The sequence below is a fragment of the Sebastes umbrosus genome, chromosome 3, assembly GCF_015220745.1.
Source record: "Sebastes umbrosus isolate fSebUmb1 chromosome 3, fSebUmb1.pri, whole genome shotgun sequence".
Lineage (NCBI taxonomy): Eukaryota > Metazoa > Chordata > Actinopteri > Perciformes > Sebastidae > Sebastes > Sebastes umbrosus.
The window spans coordinates 7993348-8016566 of NC_051271.1; the positions used below are offsets into that span (position 1 = coordinate 7993348).

Here is a 23219-nt window from a genome sequence, read left to right on the forward strand (position 1 = left end):
TATAATATTCAGAACTATGTTTTCATTAGTGTATAATCACCTAAAACTAAGAATCGTTGTGTTTTCGTTAGCTTAGAATGAGCCCTTCATATCTACATAGGGAGCGGGTCCTCTTCACTGAGTCTGCCATGTTGCTCTGCCATGTTTGTACAGTAGCCCAGAACGGACAAACCAAACACTGGCTCTAGAGAGAGCCTTTTGCATTTTTACGTTACCTGAAGGTCACCGTAGTTCTCCGACATGCTTGTGAAACTGCGGTAACGTGAGCCGCAGTTTTGCACTTTACGGTTCACATTACCGCAGTCTTGGAAAGGGAGGAGTGAGCGGAGGGGTACTCAGTTGGTTGCAATCTGCAACCACACCACTAGATGCCACCAAATCCTACACACTGTAACTTTGATGTAACTGTTTTTTTTCTTTTGAAAGGTTGTTTGCAAGTTTACAATCAACCGTCTCCCTACATCCACTCTAATGGGAGAATGGTTAGAGGTTAAAACCCATTACATTGAAAATCTTATGATCTGCATCACATAGTACTGCATTTAGTAGTAGTAAATATTGTGTATTATTCTTTGCTGTTTTGCTAACGTTAGTTTCTTATCCCCGATCATTCACTTGTAAAGGCACTTCAGGTTGGTGCTGTTCACTGTTTATTGCTGACACCATACTGTTAATGCTTGGATTGACACCGAAAGCTCCATAGCTTCGAAGCTTCAACTGTTGCCATGGTATTCAACGTCCAAAACACTCTATGAATGCTTCGTTTTTAATTTTCTTTTTAATATAGAAGTATGTAATAATAATCTATAAATCCCCAAAATAGCCCAAGAAATAAGGAATATCCCACAACATTATTCATTATTCATATTCAACATTAATTATTAGTAGTTATTCTCAAACCGATATTACTGTTTGTTGTGTGCAGAGGTGCGTGTGTGTACAGTAGTGCGGCAGCGGCACTGAAATGGGGGAGATGGAGACAGACAGAAGAACATGTCAGTCGCGCTGTGAAGCTCCGAATACATTTGAATATTTTTCACCAAAGCTTTGAAGCCCCAGAAATGGCATTCGGGACAGCCCTAGTTAATGTTGTCATTAATTGTGGATGTCTCCCATATGTGGACTATAGGTCATTTTCTATTGTGTATGTTTGGTTTTTAAACCACTATCTTAAGTTGCTTTTACCAAATCTGCCAAATAAATGCATTGAAATGAGTGGATTGGATGAGATGCTTTGGTGTTTGGTGCACAGAATTGCTTACTTATTGTGTTCGTGTGATTTAATTGTGCCGTATATTTCTCTACATGGCTGTTTGTAATTAGGGCTGATTGATCTACGGCATGATGAAGTCTCTAAATCTCTCTACAGGGACAATAAAGTGTTTCAGATCAGATGCTGTATAATTACACAGTTCATACACTCACTTCTTTTTTCAAACGTTACGCTTTCTTTATCATATCTTGTGCATAAATAATGTAAAGTAAAACGAGGGGGGTAAAGGCATTTCACACTGATGATGATGATGGATGACTGGTGCTGTACCTCTTCCTTGCACCATGCTGCTTTGCAGTATCTGCTCCACCCTGGTGGCCATGTTGGAGACATTCTGGGCGATAGCTTGGATCCTCTCCACCAGGCCGGCTGGTTGAAACCTGCACACACACACATAACAAAACACAAATGTAGAGTGATTAAGGCGTGTGGGAAACGACTGTCGTCACACAATGTAAACTCAATTTAAAACAAAGTGCCCAAGCTCTTATCAGCGATTCCTCCTCTCCCGGTGCTATCACCTCACTTCAGTCATGGGCTCGTCTCTCTCCTCTCCAGTTATTCACATCTTTAAGTTGTGTCTCATTGTTGTTTCTACTTTTCTTTCCTGTCTCACTCTTCTCCCACTTGCCTCTCCTTCTCTGCATGCCCTCCCTCCCTTCTTACATCTCAACAGATGTAGAAGTGTTAGTGGGAGATGCAAATTGTTAGACACTTGGTTGGAGCGTGAAATAGAAAAAGACCTGTGCTGTTAATACCACTTCCTCTGTAGGATGAGAGACTTCCTATTCACATAATAAGCTGGGTGGGAAATGTGTGTGTGTGTGTGTGTGTGTGTGTGTTTGTTGTGTGTATGTGTCTGCATCCGTGTGTGTGCTCATTGTAGTTCCGCATATTTCCGAAGCATCTGACTGCACGATTGCACGTCACGCAAGGCCAAGCCTGCGTACCCACACATGCTCATACTGCTGCTGTGCCCATTATGTCCATTCAAATGACTTGATTTCAGTGTGCACCGAGTGTGTGTGCGTGTGTGCGTGTGTGCGTCTTCCTGTTTCTCGGTATTGTCTAATCAGCAGATGGTATTAACCCTCATTAAAGCCAGAGGATTAAACGCAGCATAATAACACATCACCGTAGATGATGATCAGAATTATTGATTATGTTTGTGTGTGTGTGTGCATGATGGAATACAAGGCTGCTGAACTAACTAAATGCCAACAGCAGCTGCATGAAAAATGAACTAAAAAAAGAGTAATGGGACCGAGGGAATAATGCGAGGAAAGTATGTTTGTTGCTTTACAAAGTGTAAACAAAACAAAAAGGAGGCAGCCATCAAAGTCACAGGCAGTCTCCACGCTCCATTAACAGCTTTGTAAGTGTCACTTGTAAGCGTTGCTAAGTGTGTTTGCATCCCGTATAATATGTTCACCACAACAGAGAAGTCATTATTCTCTAGTGCAGAGGTTTTCAAAGTGGGAGGCGTGCCTCCCCAGGGGGATCCAAACAGTTTCAGGGGAGGCTCAGTGCATGGAAGCGAAAAAAATATTACATTAGTTATCAAAGAAGATCACATACTCAACATTTGTCTGAGGGAAGGCCCACATTCTCAGACTTTGAAAATCCCTGCTCTAGAGCATGTATATTTCAGGGGCAACAGCTGTCTCCAAAACATTATCAAAATTTGCATGACATAATATTCAGTATTTCTGTTACACAACATAAAGCGTTTTACACAGACATACACTATCTCTGTATGTTAGCCTGCCTGGCATACATTAAGGGATCTGGGAGTTAAAGTTGCTAATTACGGGATTGGGAGCGTTTCTATTGCCTCCCAACGGCTCTCAACATCGCTAAGGTGAGCCGGCGGCTCGCAGCTAACGGTGCTAACGGTGCAAAAAATGTCAAAAGTGCTGGCAGAGCAAACAGTGTTAACTTGAGGGGGAACTGGAGGGTGGGTGCTATGCTTCCGCAATGCCACGTTCGGTCAGGATGACGTTATCAGCTGTAATCGCCGTATTAGAGCAGTGGGGCACGCTCACATGCATATGCACTAAAAGCAGCCTGCCGGCTATGCCAACAAATCAAGAAGAAGAAGCTCGGTTTACAACACACACAGAGGAAGAGTGACCTCCTTCTCTGCTCAGGTAGACATTACGCCTATATATCTTTACATAGCATATATTTTTTTGCTGCTATATTAATGCTCTGGATATCGAATTAAGCTCCTTTAAATTTCTTTTATCAAAATCATACAGCTTTTGTTCATTTAGACTCGCATTAGCCAAAACTAAACATGCCAATGGATGCCATTCATCCAGGATCTACATTTCCAGTATTATCAGTATTTGATATTTCTATTAATAATTTAACTTATTTTAAAATTGTTTTAACTTGTGTAATTTGCAATTTCTATTTTGTATGTATATAATGTTTTTATGAACAGTGTGTTTTTATCTTATGTTTTACTGCTGCGCAACCAATTACCCTTTTGGGACAAATAAAGTGAGAGTCAAAGCAAAATCTTTTCCCCAGTCTCTGAGACTTCAGCTAAACGTAATACTCCATCCATCAATCCATCCTTTTTCCCCCACTTATGCAGGTCTGAGGCCGCTGCTGCAGCAGGCTAAGCAAGGTAGTCCACAGGGTACGTCCTTCTCCCTGTCCATGTCCTCCAGCTCTTCCTGGGGGATCCCGAGGCATCCCAGGCCAAATGGAATACATAGAGTAATCCTTTCAGCATGTTCTGGGTTTGCTGCATGGTCTCCTCCCGGTTGGACATGTCTAGAATACCTCCACACCAGCCCAAAGCACCTTAACTGACCCCCTTTAACGGAAGGGACCCAGTCCCAGACGCTCCGCGAAGGAAATTCGACCAGTAAATCAAGAGCTTTGCATTCAGGCTTCACTCTTCGACCACGACAGTCCGAGGCAGCGCCTGCATTACTGCTGATGCATCACCAATCCGCCTGTCTATCCCCATCTTACCCTCAATAAGGAGCAAGAACCCAAAATACCTGAACTCCTGCACTTGGGGATCTGATTCTCTCCAAACCCGAAGGGGGTTAATCCACTTTTTTTTCTAGCAGAGTAGCATGGCCTCAGATTCGGAGGTGCTGACCATCATCTCTATCACTTCATCTGCAAACCATCCAGAGTTTCCTGTAAGTGACCTCCCACTTTCAAACCAGGTAGTGATAAGTGACGGCATAGTTGACTCTCACAATATAAGATCACTTCATAGTTTTCAGGATTGCGTTGGAAGAATAACTGCAAACTTTTCCATTTTTGTTAAATCTCCAGAGTGTAAATAAACCTTTCCAAACGCACACAGCGTGAAGTCAACCTGAAACAGAGTCGTCTCAATAAAAGCATCTGACAGAACTAATTATAATTTCACTCCTCCACTCATTGGCAAATACAGCATACGCGTTAGAGAAAGTTATTACCTTATATTGTCTTATAATGAGAGCCAGCATTATATTAGGCTATAAAATCATATTAAAACATTAATATTATTACATGGAGCATTTCACAAAAGCTCCGAGCTGTAGAGGATTACAGCTACCGCGGCACCTATCCTATAAAAGTTGCAATGCATTTGGCCTGAAGGACAAAACCTTTGCTTGGTAAGCCGAGTAACCCCTGTTACTGTAAAGCTCTCTTTGGGGGGCTTCACTGTGACTGTGCAAGTTGGCCTGTATAAGACTTGACCTTCTAATCTCACCTCCAATGTCTGCTACAATGTGAGCTCGTCCCAAGAGATGAACACAGAGAGAAGGAGAAAGGAAGAGTCACAGAAGGAGAGACAAGGGCAGAGGAACGGATGAAAGGCTGAGAAGGAACAGGGAAGACTGCACAATGAGATCCAAAAACAAAGACAGACAGAGAAACATACAGCGTTAGAGTCAAGGAAAAAACCTAATAAAAGCAGGCAGAAAATAAAAAGGAGATCAACCATCCACAGCAAACAGACCAAGAGCACCAGGGAGGACCTTTGTGTTAAGAAAGAGAAATAATAAAATAAAGAGATCCTCGTGTGTGAGCCAACTAAACAGCTTGACTGAAACATTAAACGATGATTATGATCAAAGAATACAAGGATATACATATTTGATGGCCCAGTGTTGCGAGCTACTCACAATGAAGCTTCCTCCCTTTTGATGAATGTAGACAGTTGGCTCTTTTACAAATGAGGGGAACAAAACAGAAATGAGGAAGAGCAAAGAGAAGACAAAACGAGAGGAGAGTATAGGGGGGAGCAGAAACGACAAGATGAAATCCGCTGACGGATGCCGAGCAGAAGTAGAACACTCTGAAAGGAAGAAACTGAGAGAGAGAGGCGGTGAGAGAAAATCAATGATAACTACATGGAGTTTCTAAGGGTACAGAAATGTGTTCTCATGCTCTCCTTATTTCTCTCTCCGTCCCTCTCCATCTAATGAGCTCATCCCCTTAAAGGAAGAGGACAGTTCTGGCAGTGTCCCATCAACCAAAGCTGTCTAGGGCGAGAGATGCGTGTGACAAGGCGTCAGATGAGGGTTTGTGCGTTTGTTTTGCAAGCGTCCTGACGCATTTCACCCCGTGGCGTGGTGGTGTTAAAACATCACACTCCACCGCTTATTTCCACACATACAAATGCCAACACGCATGCATGAATGCACACAGACGCAAACTCGCTAACTCTGTTTTTATCATGTACAGTGGTATAGAAAATACATCATCAGACTGGCACATACGGGTACTTTGCAAAAAAGTCAAGGCCGAAATAAAACCGAAGATCCCATAGACCTCATTGCAATTTGACGTATGTTTGGATTGTAATTTTGACAAGTTCGTATGGATTCATCTCTTGTTATGCAAACATTTGTTTTATACACATGTCTAATAATTATTTTGCAACCTTGCCTGAACCTGAGCATTCGCGATACCTTAATAAATTAAGATGGATCGCCGCCATGTCCCTTCAGTCTTCCCCCGTCCAACACAGTGGCCGGATATTGCTTATCCAGACTTCTATACATATTTGATTGAATCAGGTTAGGCTGAACGTTGTCTGAAAATAGCCAACTGTTTGATCTATAGGCTGAGATTTAGTTGGAGTCTGATACTGCTATAACGTTAATGTATTACTGCAGCAGCCTCCCACTCAAGCTAACGTTAGATGGCCATGCTAGTCACTGTCACCAGCATCATTTAGTGATTTACCATACTGACAGTGAATATTAATGTATCATATGTGCCTCAAATCTCAGTGTCAAAGCTTCATTTAACCCGCTACACAACAGCTTTTCGTAATTTTCTCTCCTATGACAGCGAGTTTCTTTTCCCCAAAAGGGAGTGCGGCCACTGGAATGATGCAACGCCGGTCTGGTCTATAGCTTGGAGCCATAAAGACCCTCTATTATATCTTTTTTAGGACACGGCAGGGAAACAAATTGGAGATCAACGTTTCTGGTTTTATTGTGTTTAAAGTAGAAGTTTAGAGACATGTTTCAGCCTCTTCTCTTTACACTGTTATTGTCTATGAGGGACACGGGATTGGATTCCCTTAAAAGGGGGCATGGTCATTCAAGCCAACTCTGGATGACGTATTGAAGGTCTGATGTATAGAAAATTAGGTTTAAACAGTATTGTTTATAGGGCTGTCCTCGACCAAACAAATTCTTAGTCAACTAATGGAGTTGATTTTATCGACAGATCTGTAAAACTGAATTTCTCCACAAATAATCACACAAAAGCACCACTTTAAATCTTGTGTTTACCAGAGATGAGCTCATAAATTTATTGGAAATAAGTCATTCAGCATGAAAAAAGCATAACAAATTACTAATCGAAATCGTAGTCAACTAAGACCAAAACGACCGATTAGCTGACTACGAGGGGGCAGCTTTAATTGTTTATTTCTCCAAATGATCCATGCACAGAGCAACTGAAATCAGGAAAGATGAAATGAGAGAATGTAAGTGTCTCCTGACTACTTCCAGCAAAGCTGCAGTATGACATTGACTTGAGTGCTGTGGAAAAAAAAGGCCTCCTGGGATAAAGGTTGTTACTGCCTGAGCTTAGATGAGTGCTTAAGGGAGGAGAATTAGGTAAAGCCAAGCCACAGCGGTGATCTTCAGAGAGCGTACGCCTAAAGGGAGACTTACCAATCTCCCCTCTCATCCGCTACGGAGTGAATCAACTCTGCATCTTTTCCCCTCCTTCGTCCACCCCCCTCTCGTTTTCTCAGCCTCCCCTCACTCCCTCCTTCCCTCCCTCGCTCGTTATATTCCCTCCGTTTTCTGCTCTAACGAGTGGCTGCCCCATGGGCGAATCACAGGCTGGGGCCTCAGACATCAAGTCCCATTCGCCGCTACACGAGTGTGTGTCAGCACCAATGAAGCTCACACGGAGATGAGACTCCCGCCCAGTGTGTGTGTGTGTGTATGTGTGCGTGTGTGTGTGTGTGTCTTTCTGTGAATGCGTGCCTGACTGGCCTGGATATGGGATATGTTTTTATAAAGCTCTCTCCTCCCATTTGCTCCTCTCCCCGCTGGCTAAAATCACACTTTACCACGTCACTCATACTCAACGACATTTCTCACACACCCCAACCCCGTTCCTTTCTCTCGCCCTGTGTATAGTATGTGTGAGTGTACGAGGAAGAGACAGAGTGGAAAATAAAAAAAGGGACAGAGATCAAGAAAGGAATAGTAAAGGTGGCGAGTAAGTGACTGAGAAATAGAGACAGGAAGAGAGAGGAAACGAGTAATGGAATGAAAATCACTGGACTGAAGAGAGACTTAGGTCGTCCATGTCAGTGTGTGTGTGTGTGGCCATTAATCCTGCAGGCTATGTCCTCGGTCAGGGGTCTGTGCCCTGGTCTCATGCCCAGACTGGTTTTAACAAGTGTTACCTCAAGTGAACTAATACATGGATACACACACATGCATGATGCATTTACACAACAAACACTAACCCTCACACACACACACTCGTTAAACACATTTTATTCTCCTTCTTCAGCGGGGACCCATCAAAGGAACATCATCAAGACAAGAAGTGTGAGTGTGTTTGTTCGTGCCCACCAGTCTCCTTAGTCGATATCCTTTTCATCCGGCTTCCTGAATCAAAACTTTTACTCCAGCTATTAGAGCCGCTTCGCTCCGACGATCCATTCAGTCCAAACCCGACAACAAGGTACTCGGGAAAATAAAATGGATTTTTTTCTTTTTGTTCTGATTTTGATTTCACATTGTTCACTGCTGTCGAAAAGAGAACGACTTTCAAGGAGAACTCATTTAAGAATTAAACAAAGGAATGTGAATTTCACATAGCAGAAATTTATGTGACACATCTCTGAGCTTGGAGGAAGTTTTCCTTGGCTTGCTGAATGATGTTGGGTCTCTGTGGGGAGTTTGATGTTTATAACCCATCACGGTTTGCATCAATTTGTATAAACATAAATTTTAGAAAAGCCGTCAAATGCAAGTCTTGTTTACAAGTCACACATTTTCCTTTACTGTTTTCGAAGCTTGATTTAAAAGTAGCAGCGAAATAATTCCTCATTCCAGTGAATCAGAATGTAAACAATTGAACTGAAGCTATACTGTATACATGTATGTAGGGCTTTCAGGTTCATTTTGTTTGTTTGTAATTTTGTACAACTAGAACATTGATCCATGTTGCTTTCATTTAGTCAGTGTTAGAGTCGTAAAAGAAACGTTGCAGCTTATGGAAATGTAATATTCTCAAGATAATGTAATAATGCGTTAAAATGTAAAACAAGGTCCCTGCCACATCGCATTATTACTTGTTATATGATTAACCGGTCATTGTTATTTCCATTAGGGGGGTAATACATACAGGGGGTAGACAAATAAACATTAACATTTTGTGAAAATTGACCTTAACTTTAAAGTAACTAAATCAGCATTGCAATCTCTGCTGCAAATGTGGGTAATAGGTTGAATGCCGGTTGTGTGTAATGGGGCGTCTAGCCAAGCTGAAGGCATTGCTGCTGGGGGATTAAGCCTGGGACTCTGCAGTGGTGGCTGAGTGCTTTTTTTCCCCCTGTGCCACTCAGGCACCCCAACTAAACCCTAATATAATGCTGTTTTGATGATGCACGCTATATTTCACCCCCACAGGACCAACTCTGCTCATAAAACATGCAGAGCTATTCGTTGAATATGTAAATTAAACTAGTTAGGTTAATGCAAACACTGTCTTTTGACATCGTGAATAATCCAAATCTTGAACACCTGCAAGTCGTAACCATGGAGATCCTTCCTATCTCTACCTTCCATCCCACACAACGTGAACTCGGCATAATGTGTGCTGGTAGTTTCGGATGATAATGTAAAAATAATAATCACTAATTAAATTGTATAAGTTTTATGTTTTCATAAGTATATAATAGTTGAATCCTGTTATTTGTTATCAAATTTTCAACTAATTTAAAGAGACACCGCATTACATCTCTCTGTTATTATCTCCGCCAGGAAATCATGTATTCGGTCGTATGTGTGCTTGAGTGCGTAAGTATGTCTGTCTGTCCACGGCTTATCTCCTATACTGCTGGACTCATAAGCCTAATATTTTTAGTGCTCATTTATGACTGCATACTCAAAGACCTCCAGTGGTTGTGGTGATTCACAGTTTTTGAAAAAAAAAAATTCTCATTGACTGTTGACTCCTCGCTGCGCTTAACAGGCCGGTAGGGGCCGCAAGTGATCAACAACTGCTTCAGTTTGGACTCTTGGTTTCTGCTACGGATTACAAATTGTTTTTCTCTTGATTTGCATGCCTAGGTAAGACACTTGCATGTATGTATGTATGTATGTACAGTATGTTTAACTATCGCTCAGCAAATGACAAAGTGAACTGAGTGCCGACTTCAATGGAGCACATTTTATGTCGATAGGAGGAGAGCTAGTTAGCTGTTAGCAGCCGATGGGCTGTATCGCAGCTTGTTTTTTTTGGGGCGATATATCGGCATATACGGTATACTGTACATATATGTATATATCTATATATATAAACTGTATATACAGTATAGCTGCACAGAGCCAGTGCAGACAGCTATATAGATTAAAATGAGAACGTATCCGTTGCGTGAGACAGAAAAACATGTCTGATACTGTACGCTTGCGGTCTAGACAGGAAGCAATTGTGGTTTGTATTTATTCAATCAAACATTACAGCAGTGGTCGTTGCTGACACACCAGGTCCTGGCAGAGATCTGCACTCTACTGAGTGCCCTTTACTAGTTTATCAAAGTTGCAGGCCGACAGCAAGTCTCGTCTCTAAGGGCTAACTGTTCATTAACCATATCTAAAGCATGATAGTCACACAACATTGATTTCAGCTCTTGTGCTTGACCCTAATTACACCCTGACCTCCTCACTCCACCCAAATTACTCCCCTCAAGGCAATAACTAGAAATTGATTTCCGCTACAGTAACACACGCATGTACCCTCCTACTTAGAGTCACTGACAATAGACACGCCTAGCAGGACACTTCTCCCCAGTCGTTCCCTAAGAGTTGAACGGCTTCCCCCACATTAAACAGCCTATTACTAGACATTGATTGCAGTTAACACCAACGCCAGACCGTATTAATCGTTCCATCCTTCCGCTCTAGTGCCTCCGCGCAGATCTGAACCTGAGCGCTTATCCGGGATCATTTAACAAGGTTTGAAGAAGTGAGGGGATTTCTGTCAGCGTGTATCACATCACTCCCCCTGCACCGAGTTTAGTCAGGCTGTTTGAAAATGAAAGTGGAGAAAATGGAGTCAGAACGGAGAGAACGTTAGATAGAAAAGACAAATTGGATGTTTTGGTAGTAACGGGGCAATGAGAGGAGCCGTTTGATAAAAGAAGTAGCAGCAAGGTCATACAAGACTTGTCTATTTGCGGCAGCGATTTTAAGGTAATAGGCAGCAATTTCCACAAGCATCCGTAAGAGGGGAAAAAAAATGAGAGTAAAGATCAGAGCGAAATACAATAAGATGAGGCATAAAAAGAAGAGAGGATAGAGGACACGACTACAGTAGAGATAGAGAGGTGATGCACAGTATGAATGACAATGAGGAATACATCTTAAATATGATGGAGGCATTATCGTATTTCATTTCATGCCATAAAAGATTGGTAATCTTCCAAAGCTCTACCAGCTGCTCTCTCTGTTTACCTGAGCTGACCAAAACATTCCTGATACTGTATCATAAAAGCATTATCTCTATGTCTATATTATATTTTTCTATTTATAAGGGGACAGAACAATGCTTACACTATTACAGCCATAATGTATTTTATATGTAATTATTGGTTTCATTTAATCTATTGTATTGTTATAAAACCACCTGGTTGCTTATAATGTCTACCTGAGCAGAGAATTAAGTCACTCTCCTCTTTCTGTGTGTTGTAATCCGAGCTTCTCTGTGCTTTGTTGACCTAGCCGGGCTGGCCGCACATGCTTTTAGTGCCCCAATGGCTAGCTCATGGCGGCCGCTCTGCACTGCTCTCATACGGCGGTTACAGCTGATAACGCCGTCCCGACCGACGGTGCCGCCACAAAAGCATAGAAGATACGCTCTGAATTATGCATAGAGAACATTTAAGGCTAGAACATTTGAATTTGAGTTTAGGTGAATGTTTAAATTACAACAACATATGATTTGATGTTTTCATAGGAATAATGATGATACATATAACATATTGTTGCATTTCAGCTAACAATACAATGAGATTCTCAGGATGGACAAAATTTATTTTTAATTGTTAGTTACGTACATGTCATACATTTACCATGAGTAATTTGAAGCCTTGTCAATTATGTAAAGTACTGCCCAATCACTTCACTATCACTATAGATATGTGTTAAACATCAGTGTGTTGTTTACAGATGAAGACCAGCCTACACTCATGTTTTTTAATCATGTAAGAATAATATGAATGTTGTGTTGAAAAAAGAAAAAAAAGGCACCAAAGCTAAGTGACTTAATTTGAAAATAAATGATTTTCTCATCTAATTCTGGTGCGAGTCCCACTATAACGGAGTACTGATGAATGTAATAATACTTTTGGTGATAACCAAAACCAGTAGTCAGAGAATCAAACTGTAAAACTTAAAGTCAGCGTACCTGTTGATAGCTGAGCTGAGCTCATCCAGGCGCCGTGCGTCAGTGGTGGAGGTGTTGTCGAGTTTGGACAGGCTGTCCATCCTCTTCAGAATCACCTCCAGCATGTCACTGATCTTCCTCAGCACGCCACGTGACTCCACGCCTCCCAGCACTGAGTGGAGACACAGACATGGAAGGAGAGACGGTCAGATGAATGAAAGGCTGGACAGTGGAGTACATAACAAAGTTGCACAACAGAATGCACATTAATCACATAGCCTGCAACTCTTCTGGCTCGCCAGTTGATTTTGGCTGTGCTCTTGCTTTGGACAACTGCCTCTATGCACTTCACTGCAATGCAGATCGAAAGCAAAGTCCCTTCTGTTGTGTGCCAAACAATGCAAAATTTCTTAATTAGATTTGAGAGAAAACACTTGCAATCTACCTTCCTTCTGTATTGACTACCAGTGTTGTGCTAGTTCAAGACATTTTATGAATTCCTTTGAAATTAAAATATCTATTTAAGTGGGGTTGGTATACAGAACAGTATTTATTAAGAGTGAACCCAATCACTCCTTAAACAGTAATAAGTGAACAGTGTATCCAAAGAAAAGTGGAGCGACAAAAGTTTGTTCTATGGTGCAGTTTTGCTGATGTCTCCTCTCTGATTAAATCAGAGTGTCACCATTAATTATTATTAGGGGCACTCAGCATGCAATGCTCCTCAATTCATGTAATTAAAAAAATTGATTGCACAAGATTGCAACACTACTCATTAAAAAGATGACTTTTGTTATTTAGTTTGTCAAATTTTTACTTTTTTCTAAATAATTCAGCCTGAACCCTAACACCACTTTAACCTCATGAGAGCAGCTCTTCTTCACTTGAGCCTGTGGACAATTCCTCATCTTAAAGTCTAAAAGTCAACAGTGTAATTATCTCTTAGTCTTTAACCTGTATATCTAAAGCTTGGTCTCTCATTTCCTCCGTCTACTGCAGTGCACTCCGCCCAGCGCTGTATTCTGATCTCTTGTCATAAACTGGCTTTTGTTCAGGCCAGACACACAGACACTCTGGAGGCTGATGTCTGAATATGGGCTTACCTTTATATCCTTTGATACCCTCTGATATGAGAATAACTTCCACCAAGAGTGATGAAAAGCCAGGAACTAATTACGCCAAAGCTCTTTTTTCTTTTCTTGCCTCTCTTTCTGTCTGTGTTTCATGTCCGATTCCTTTCTTTCACCCACCAAAGAGCAGTGATGTACGTAGCTGTGTGTGTGTGTGTGGAGAGATGAATACTTCACTGACCATCTGAATCAAAAAAGTGAGTCTTAACACACGTACACACAGATGCAGCTCCAGAGACATTGAGGGAGAGCGGTAGAATATACTCCGACTGGATAAAAGGTGTGCAAGACCTCATTAGGATAATTACAGCGACACCGGCAGGGTCGGAGTGTCTGTGAATTCAGTCATAATGGCCCAGTAAGAGGAAGGTGACGGAAAGGTGGAGACACAGATGGAAAGCTTTCTCTTTTAATGTCTTTGGAGGATTTATCTTTCGTACAGTATATGCGTCTAACTCATCAGTTTTAAGTGCTCGTAGAAAAAAGGAACAGGAGAATCTTATGATATAACAATCGCTGGTGAGAATGAGAGGGACAGAACATTGTGGCTCAGGTAGTGGTGAATAACTACTTCCTTTGAGCAAAGCTCCTTTTTAACAAGAGCAGTGTGCAGTTTCATTCATTTCCATCCCACCTTCAGCACACATACTGTATAAAGTAGGGGTGTAAGAAAATATCGCAATATTATTTTTTGCGATACTGTGTTTACTGTATCGATTTTTAATCAATAGTTTACATGCAAAGATGTCATTTGCGAAGATATGTGCCCTCTCAGTGTATGAGCCCACCCAAAGTAGTGCTATAATATTGGATGTTCAGGCCAGACACACAGACACTCTGGAGGCTGATGTCTGAATATGGGCTTAACTTTATATCCTTTGATACCCTTTGATATGAGAATAACTTCCACCAAGAGTGATGAAAAGCCAGGAACTAATTACACTGAGGCACTTCAGCTTTGATTGTTGTTTATTTCGTCATGAATATTAAGCCCAAAGTCCACGCCAAAGAGAGTTACTCTCCCCCACAGAGACACTGCTCCTGAACTGCCTGAAATGCCTTGGTTGAAGTCCTACCTTTTCGTCTGTAACGTGGTGATGTCACCAAGTAACACATTGGCATAATACCTGCCTAGCAGCTAGTTTGGCACACCCTAACACAAAGTTTGTTAGAGTGGAGCTGGAGCGGAGTCTGAAAAGTAAGGTTCGGCTGACCAATCAAAACAGTAGGCAGGCTGACCAATCAGAGCAGACTGGGCTTTGCGGAGGGGAGGGGCAGGAGTTCAAACAAAGCATGTCAAACAGAGCTTGAAAAGAGCTGCAGCACAGCCGGTATGAGAAAAGTAAAGTGTTTTTTGAACAATAAAGCATGTAAACATGTTCTAGTAGAAATCCAAAACACAAGTATGAACCTGAAAATAAGCATAACAGGTCCTCTTTAAGATCTGAAACAGAAAGAGCTTCACTAGTATGAGCAGGACTCTTTAATGTGTTAATGGTTAGAAACTATTTCGTGCAAATTCTATTAGTAGGTGAACATAAATCAAACAGGTGTCAGCAAACGCAGAGAGAAAAATGCAAATGGGGGTTGGCAGATGGTAAAAAAGCCAAATGAGTCTTGAATAAGATTGCAAATTCAGAGGGGAAGGTAATGCTTGATAATCTGTGTTTTGGTAATGGAAATCTAATTTCAGTGTGTACACTGTAGATGCATTTTAATGTCATTATACGTGTAAGTTTAACCCAGGTATATAATAAATCCAAATACACATTATAACACAAAGTAAAGAGTGCCTGAGGGAATCTGTCCACTTCAATTTGATGGCATCATTAAATGTGCAGAAACTACACATGATGCGGTAAACAGCCTAATAAGATATAGCTTAGGACACACAGGTCAGAGTGTATTTTTAGCCTCCCATTAGAAGACTTGCTGAGCCCATATTGACACTGCAAACACCTGGATTACGCTGTCCGACCACTCTGTCAAACCCCATGTCTGCTGCTTGACAGGCAATTACAGCCAATGGGCTCCGGTGCCTAACAGCTCCGGTGCAAGGTCATTGTCTGCCTCGATCTCCTCCAACAGCCGAATCCTAAGTTCAGTGACTTATCTCCTCGGCGACAGATGTATTCGTCTCAGACTGGCAGTGTCATGTCCTTTGCCTGTGATGGATCGCTGTGTCCCAGTGTGCCGGTGGGTCGCTCCGGTGACATCTTTGTGATTGGCTGATAATGGATAACATCCGTGTTGAGGGTCAAGCAAATTGAAGCAATGTGGCCATGCTAAGAAAATAATAATTCATTATTAGGGTTGAACAAGGGTTGTCTAATATTCAGTGTTTCTCCCAGAAATTATAGTCTTGGCAAAGCCTCTAAAAAGCATTTAGATGACCCAAGGTACACACACTTTTAGAGTTTGTTTGTTTTGCTAAAATGATGCTAAATACGTCCGGTTTAATATGGGTGATTCCCTTTGTACTAGGCTGTTAATAAATATGAGATAGGTACAATTAGAAAGTAGTATTACAATACCCTTGCTGATAGATAAGAGTCACAAACGGCTGTGATGTTCAGCCGTGCAGCAAACGGTGCAAATGGGCATCAAGGGACCCAAAAAGTTAATGAATAGATCTTTCATATGTTCCAATGGTCTAATGTATCAAATATAATTTCGAGTCAGGGGGCTAATTGTTCTCTGTGACTCTTTCTTTCTTGATGAATCTCTGTGTCAAAACACAGAAGCTGCACTCCCGTGGATGGCAAACGACCAGCTGTGATAAAGGAGGTCTGCCTTTTTGAAAAGACGATCCTCGGTGCGATTTCATTGTGTACCTTGATGAAAGACACTGGGAATCTTTTTTAATGAGTTTGACTGTGGTGACCAAATACCATTCCCAATAGCTTTCTTAAATGATACCATTACATAGAAAATGGCCGGCCTTATCTGCCCTCATCAGATGAAACCTCATTCAGATCTCAGTGGTGTAATATATCTGCAAGTGAAGGACACCGTGACCACAGATACTGTATGTAATGGACACGAACGGAAGGAAGATAGACAGCAGCAGCAGATGAGATGGTTTGACTTGCTCGAGCTCAAAGGGCAGAGGAGTCGAAAACGGGGAAGTGCGTGAGCGTGACATTGGCGTTAAAGACAGCCTCCGAAATGAAAAGCATGGTGTGAGCGGGGCGCTCCTCTGGTTGAGGGACTCGCGGTTTGAGGCTCTATTTTGTTTGTTGCTATTTGTCCTACTTTCTACAAGTAATCAGAGTTTGACGTGCAGTTTGTCAATTGTGCTCAGACATGAAACATCAGACTTCTGTGGATTTACTATTCATCACAGAGCACTGCCCCGCTGTCACACATCTACGCAATTCACAACTCTTATTGAAACACTGTCATTCTTAAAGTACCGGTGCTAATAAAATGGGGTATTGTATTGTGTGTTTTTTAAAGATAAGGTATTGCGATACCTTTCTAGCATTGGTATACCATGCAACATAACCAGGTACTGAGATCGACCATCACCTGTCCTTTAAACAACATGCTGACGGGGTCAACAAAAAGGCCCAACAGCGCATGTTTCTTTCCTAAGGAGGACGGAAGGTTTTAATTATCAGACAGTATACCGGTCACTCATCGACCCAGTCCTCACATTCAACATTGCATCCTGGAGAAAAGCAAGAAAAAAACTCACAAGAATCATCAACCAAAATCACCGGCACGCCTCAAACCCAACTCTCACACCTTTACAGTCATGCAGTAAAAAGAAAGGCAGACTTCATCGCTAAGGAGCCTTAACACCCTCTTTACCACTCCTCCCAGCTACACCCATCAGGAAGCCGCTTCAGAGCACCTCTGGCTAAAAAAGAGAACTTACAAATCTCTTTCATTCCCACTGCAATATCTATTATACACGAGACCAAATAGACTGTAACTACTTTTTATTGCAGCTTTGCACACTGGCTCTTATTTATTTATAGAATTGTTTGTGTTTTAAAGTAATTTTATGTCTTTCATGGTTGCATGTTTTCTATGTTGTCTGTGAGTCCCTAACCTAACACAACTTTCTATCACTATGTGATAATAAAGTTCTTTGAATCTTGAAAATAACACCTGGTAAAAATTGATAACAGAAATATGCAAATCAAGATATGAAAGAAAAGCAATAATGAGATAAGGATGAACAAAGAACATGGACAAGAATCAAGAGTAAAAGCCAAGTAGCGATGAATTTCACCCTCTGAGTATCTGTACAGCGTCTCTGGATATTGTCTGTAAACTCAATCTGATCACAGAGGATATTGAAATTAACACCAGAGCTCTCAAAGGCCCCTAACTGTTGCAGGAGTTAGCCCATTGTTTGGGCGATGTATTAATAAGATCTGACTGCTCTGTGCAATAATAGCAAATAATCAGCTTTAAGGGGATACAAAAGTCATTTCATTCCTAATCATTGCAATTTGATGAAGCACAATAGCTTCTAAATAGATTTTACTGGTCCTGAATCAACACAATTTACTGAACACAAAGGAGCTAAATGTCAAAGGATTGAAATAAAGAGTGGAATCAGGAGGTTTCTGACCTGCACCAGTAATTAATACTTAAATGCTGTGAAGCAGGGAAGTGTGAGAACTTAGGTTTAATATGCATAACTCCACTTAAAGTTGAGACCATAACTGACACCTCTGATCCTGCAACAGACCAAAGAAGTGAAACTGACCAGAGTCTACAGTATAAAAGGAGAAAAAGGCAGATGTTAGATCCATACAGAAAAGAGTTCCCCGATGACAAACAGGTTTTAAAGCCTCCCTTCCATTACTGCTAATGCCCACGGCACTGACCATATTCCCCCTACGTTAGAGAAACCTTTCTGATTAAGAGCTGATGGTGTTATTCCAGCTTTCACCTTCTGTTCAACCTAGTAAAATCCAATTCAGTTCTGCCTCTATGAATAAACATTTTCAAGTACATTTGGAAAATTACCATTGCAAATGTCATCATAAACATGAATGATAAATATTCCATTACTTGTGAGCAATGTGGCTGGTTCACTTGCACTATGACACACTGAGCATCGGCGCGGGAAGTGCTGAAGCACCCCCTGTTTTTTTTTTTGTCTGTAGGCCTCTTGTTTAACTGTAATAGGAAATAAAATAAAATATATATTATAAAAATATGAAATGGCTGTATCCTCACTGTCCTGCATTATTACAAACTATAGTAACCTGGTTATAGGTCATCATTACACTGCCTCACTCCCTCTTCCTCTCCTCGCAGTTCTCATCCATTAGCTGTGTTGTTGACTGTGTAGTTGCTGTGGCTGCCTCAATGTACAGTATGTTGCTGTTTAAGTTTGTTTTTTGTAAAATCAGGGCGTAAAAAAACATGGAGAGCATCCGAATGAGCCGACTCACGGGACTGCACGAGGGAGGGGAGTGAGAACGAGGATGCTGCAATTTATCGATACAATTACCACGTCCTGCAAAAGCATATATAATATCTCAGCTGACAGCGAATCATCCACCAGTCATTCGTTAGCATGCCGGGGCGGTTGTTTACTAATGCGCACTGATAAAACAATGTTAAGTTTTCCGTATTTGCTCTTTTGATTTACAGAATACCATTTTACAGAGCATACATTGCCAGAAGAATTAAACGAAGGATGTGATATGTGTAAATAATGAAATAATTATTCAACCGATCCGGGGAAATACCGGAAGTGAACATGTCACCATTACTGTGGTGGCATCTCCCTACAATATGCAAAAGTTTAAATGCAAGTTTTACTAAGAAGTGTACAGTTTTCTACTTTTACCTTTACTTTCTATGTAACGTTACTTTTGATAACGATGTTTAGGACAACGGGAAGAACATGAGCAGTTCTCAGCTGCCCAGCGTTAGCCTGAAACAAGTACATCAGCTAAGTTAAAACTGCTTAACTACTGTAGCTAACGTTAGTGGGCTAAAGGCACTGTCTAAGGGCTGTGGTGGTCCCACGGAATAAATGAACTTAATCAACTAACTGTGGCGTTATTGTGAAATATAACATTAGTTGATCTAACCAGGGCAAATGACCACAAAGTAAACATCATTAATCGGTCGACATCACGAACAGAACATGCACAAAGTGTCCTTTAACCGTGTTAACCTATTCTTAGCCGAATGCGTCGTGGTTGCTCGTAGTGACCGCAGCAAACAAATCATGTAGGTATCCTCGTAAAAGCCTTTAATTTGACTTTAATCCATTTTAATTACATACTCATCCGCCGACCATTTAGGTAAGTTACTATGAGCAACCACAGACACATTTGGCTGAAAGTCACCATTTAACACGATTAGCAGACACTGAGTCACTACGACTTGCCACCACAGTAATAGCTGGGACGCTAGATCGCAGAACACACAAAGCGGTTGCCAGATTCGTCTATAGCAAGTTTTGTCTTTAAGCTTTTTTAATAGTGACGGTTGCCTCAGGAACTAAAATACCACATTTAGCATGTCTGAGCAAAATAATCTAGCCGAAGGCGTCATGAAACCGACTGATGGATAGCACCGTGTGTTGCAGTCAACCACATTTGTGAATTGCCAGTTATAACACATTGTTAATGAAAGACTTCATGTTGAATTTGCCCCACCTTGATCAATGCATGCATTCATTTAGTAATAGCTGATTGATGTGTCACTGCCCTGCAGTTCCAATTATGCTGTAATGACACATTTGATCCCAAAATAAAAAATGATGAAAAAGGAAGATTAAAAAATGTTGTAGAAAAGCGTTGCCTTAACTAAACTGACTCCAAAAAAACAAATATTTACTTTAATAAGAATTGTGCTGCAAGTTATTTACTATGCATGAAGGAATAATTATCTCAAGAGATCAAACAAAAGTGTTTTTTTGGGGCCTTCAGTCATGAATTCAGCACAGAGTTTCTCTACTGTCTGAGTGACTACCTGTTTGTGTTTGTAAATGCAGACTTAAGATTCAATGAGAGTCAAAGCAGTGAGCTAACAGGACCAAGCTGCTGGCATACTATTTCATGCCGTGTTTGGCTTCCCCCACTGGCACGGGGTGGAATAAATCAGCACACACACACACACAAACACAGTGCCCTTCTTTAGCCACCATATTGGAGTGAATATTTTGTGTCACGGCACATCATATTTCTCCCGAGGACCGAAATGCGTGAAGCGTGAACAGAATCCTTGTTAATGTCTCTAAACGGACTACTGAAAACTGAGAGGGAGGCTGTTTGTGTACGTGTGCTGTATGTGTGTGTATATTTATGTGCAGGTACTGTAGCCCAGCGATTCTCAAAGTGAAAAACAAATTTCAGATCTATTCAGGATATCATTTGTTTCTTTATTTATTTTTAAAAAAGGCTTCATATTTCAAGAAATAATATTTAAATTTTTAAACCTTGTGATGTTGATAGGTTTTCAATATATGTTATATATATATTTTTTTTTTTTACAAATTGTAGCGTTTGATGTTATATGGTTATATTCATGTATGTTGAATATGTATCTGAAAATTAAACTAATAAAATCCCTATTGTGAAAACTTTATCTACAAAACATTATACAAATAAAATGCGAAAAAATGAATTGATTCAGAATTTATGTGAAACTTTTATCACAAACATGAAACTTGACTAAGACAGTGGTTAAAAACTGCCCTCTGAAAGTCTGGGAATCGATTAAAATGACACAGCAAGGGCATTTAGGCCATGTTCAAACCGTAGCATTTGCCCTCAAAACAATCGGGCTGTCAAGTCGTGGTGCAGAACTCACTCTAGACAAACTCAGCAATGGAGGAAGCTGGTATATATTTAACGTGTGAGTTGGATCAGCTTTTAAAAGTGATGAAGAAAGTGAAAGCAGACAATTTATTTCGGCGTCTGTCGCCAGACTGTTGTTTTCCTCCATGTTGTCCTCCATAGCGCTCTACTAGCAGCATCATGGATTCTACTCAGCACTTCCACACTTTGACATCCGATGAGCGTCCAGACCGAGACGCATTTGTAGAAATTCGATTGGAATCGCATTTCAAACTACCTCCAAATGTGGTTTGGATCCAATTACCAGAAATCGCATTTGCTGTCCAGACTTTCTAAAATCAATCTGGATACAATCTGGATATGACAAAAACGGATTTGAGCTACCAATCTGAACAAAGCCTTAGTCTCTCCTGTGGTGAGACTAAAACCCCCCAATTTACGTCCCTGTCCCACACTTTAAACAAGAGTAGTTGAAGAAAACAACTTGTAAAATGCCACGCCTTGATGCTCGCAGCACTACCGTGTGAAAATGTCCTAGGCCGGGTTTAAGTACAATCTACATGTTTGCATATTATGTCGTTGTTATAAGAGTATCTGTGTAGCGAGTGTGTGGTTGAGCTACAGAGAAAGAGCAACGGTGGATGCGCTCAGAGGCAGAGCAGACAGCTGTTGATGATCAGAGCTGAGAAGAAATTAGCAGTAAAGTTGTCTCGTGTTATTAAATGTGTCAGAATGTGTACCTAGCAACTTCACTGTTTTAAATCTATAATAGTTCAAAGATTACGTTGGAATCATCTAACAAATCTATAACTCTTAGAATCTGCAAATATGTTTAATAGATGTGTAATATCTTTCTTATACATTTCTCTTGTGTTGTTCTTTCACATAACTAAGACTATAGAAGTGTAGAAAATGAAGGTTGAAGGTTCCTTCTCCAGCCAAACAGAAAGTTGGCTGTTTGCACAATCTTGACAGTGGAAATGATTAACATTAGTGACTGGAAATCAAACAGCCAGATGCAGCTTCACTAAGAATCCACACAGAATATTAAAACTAACATAATAAGTCACCGCATATGTCTGTGTATACACTGTGTGCATGTGCTCGTGCATGTGCATGTGAAAATGAGTTCACGAAATAGCCACGGCGTATCTGTCCGCTTGAATTTATTGAAAGGGAAATGACAGCAGGGGTCACTCAACACAAAATCGCTATGACTTCCCTCCATCAAATCCCTTTTTATGTCACCAACTCAAAAAAAAGACATCTCACCGAGGCTGGGGACAGTATTTCACTGTGTCAACTGCACCATAAATAAAAGACATTTCAGCACAGTAGGGTGCCACACCAAAGGAGACAGCACTAGCAGGGGTGTGTTTGTAGATTATATAAGTATGTCTATAGTCCCTTTTTCATACATGCAGTATATCCTGCATGGGGTCATGTGTGAATGGGAGCAGGGGTCGATATTCAGGGAAATCTATACTGCCAATTTCCCACCTCAAGACCTAGCTGTTGTTGATTTTTAACCTTTATTTAACCAGGATTAAAAACTAATTGAGATTAAAAATCTCTTTTCCAAGAGGGGTATGGTATCGAGGTATCAGCATTCAGCAGATGTGAGATCATACAATCAGATGTGCTTGCTTCCAAGTCTGATAGAAGCACTTTAAAGACATTCAGTGAGACCAGCTCTTGAAGATTCAGGTCATTTTGTAACCGATTCCAAGAACAGGGAGCAGCATACTTGAATGCCCTTTTTCCCAGTTCGGTACGGACTTTGGGGACAGTTAATAAGATTAAGCCCTGGGAGCGAAGACAGTAACCTCCCGTACTTTATTGAAGGATGTAGATCCGTAAGTAAGATGGAGGCAGATCAAGAATAGCCTTATAAATAAGAATATGCCAGTGGTTCAG

General features: G+C 41.0%; 1 protein-coding gene across 2 annotated transcripts in view; it reads right to left on the reverse strand.

Moving 5' to 3' along the window:
• The window catches only part of LOC119485577 (alpha-1,6-mannosylglycoprotein 6-beta-N-acetylglucosaminyltransferase B-like), a 133011-nt gene that overhangs the window by 74435 nt on the left and 35357 nt on the right, over nt 1–23219 (reverse strand). For both annotated transcript variants that reach the window (XM_037765252.1, XM_037765251.1), the window contains exons 3-4: nt 12410–12560; nt 1544–1653 (exon numbers count right to left, since the gene is read on the reverse strand). In XM_037765252.1, the coding sequence (XP_037621180.1) occupies nt 1544–1653; nt 12410–12560 (261 nt within the window). The remainder of the gene's footprint in view (nt 1–1543; nt 1654–12409; nt 12561–23219) is intronic.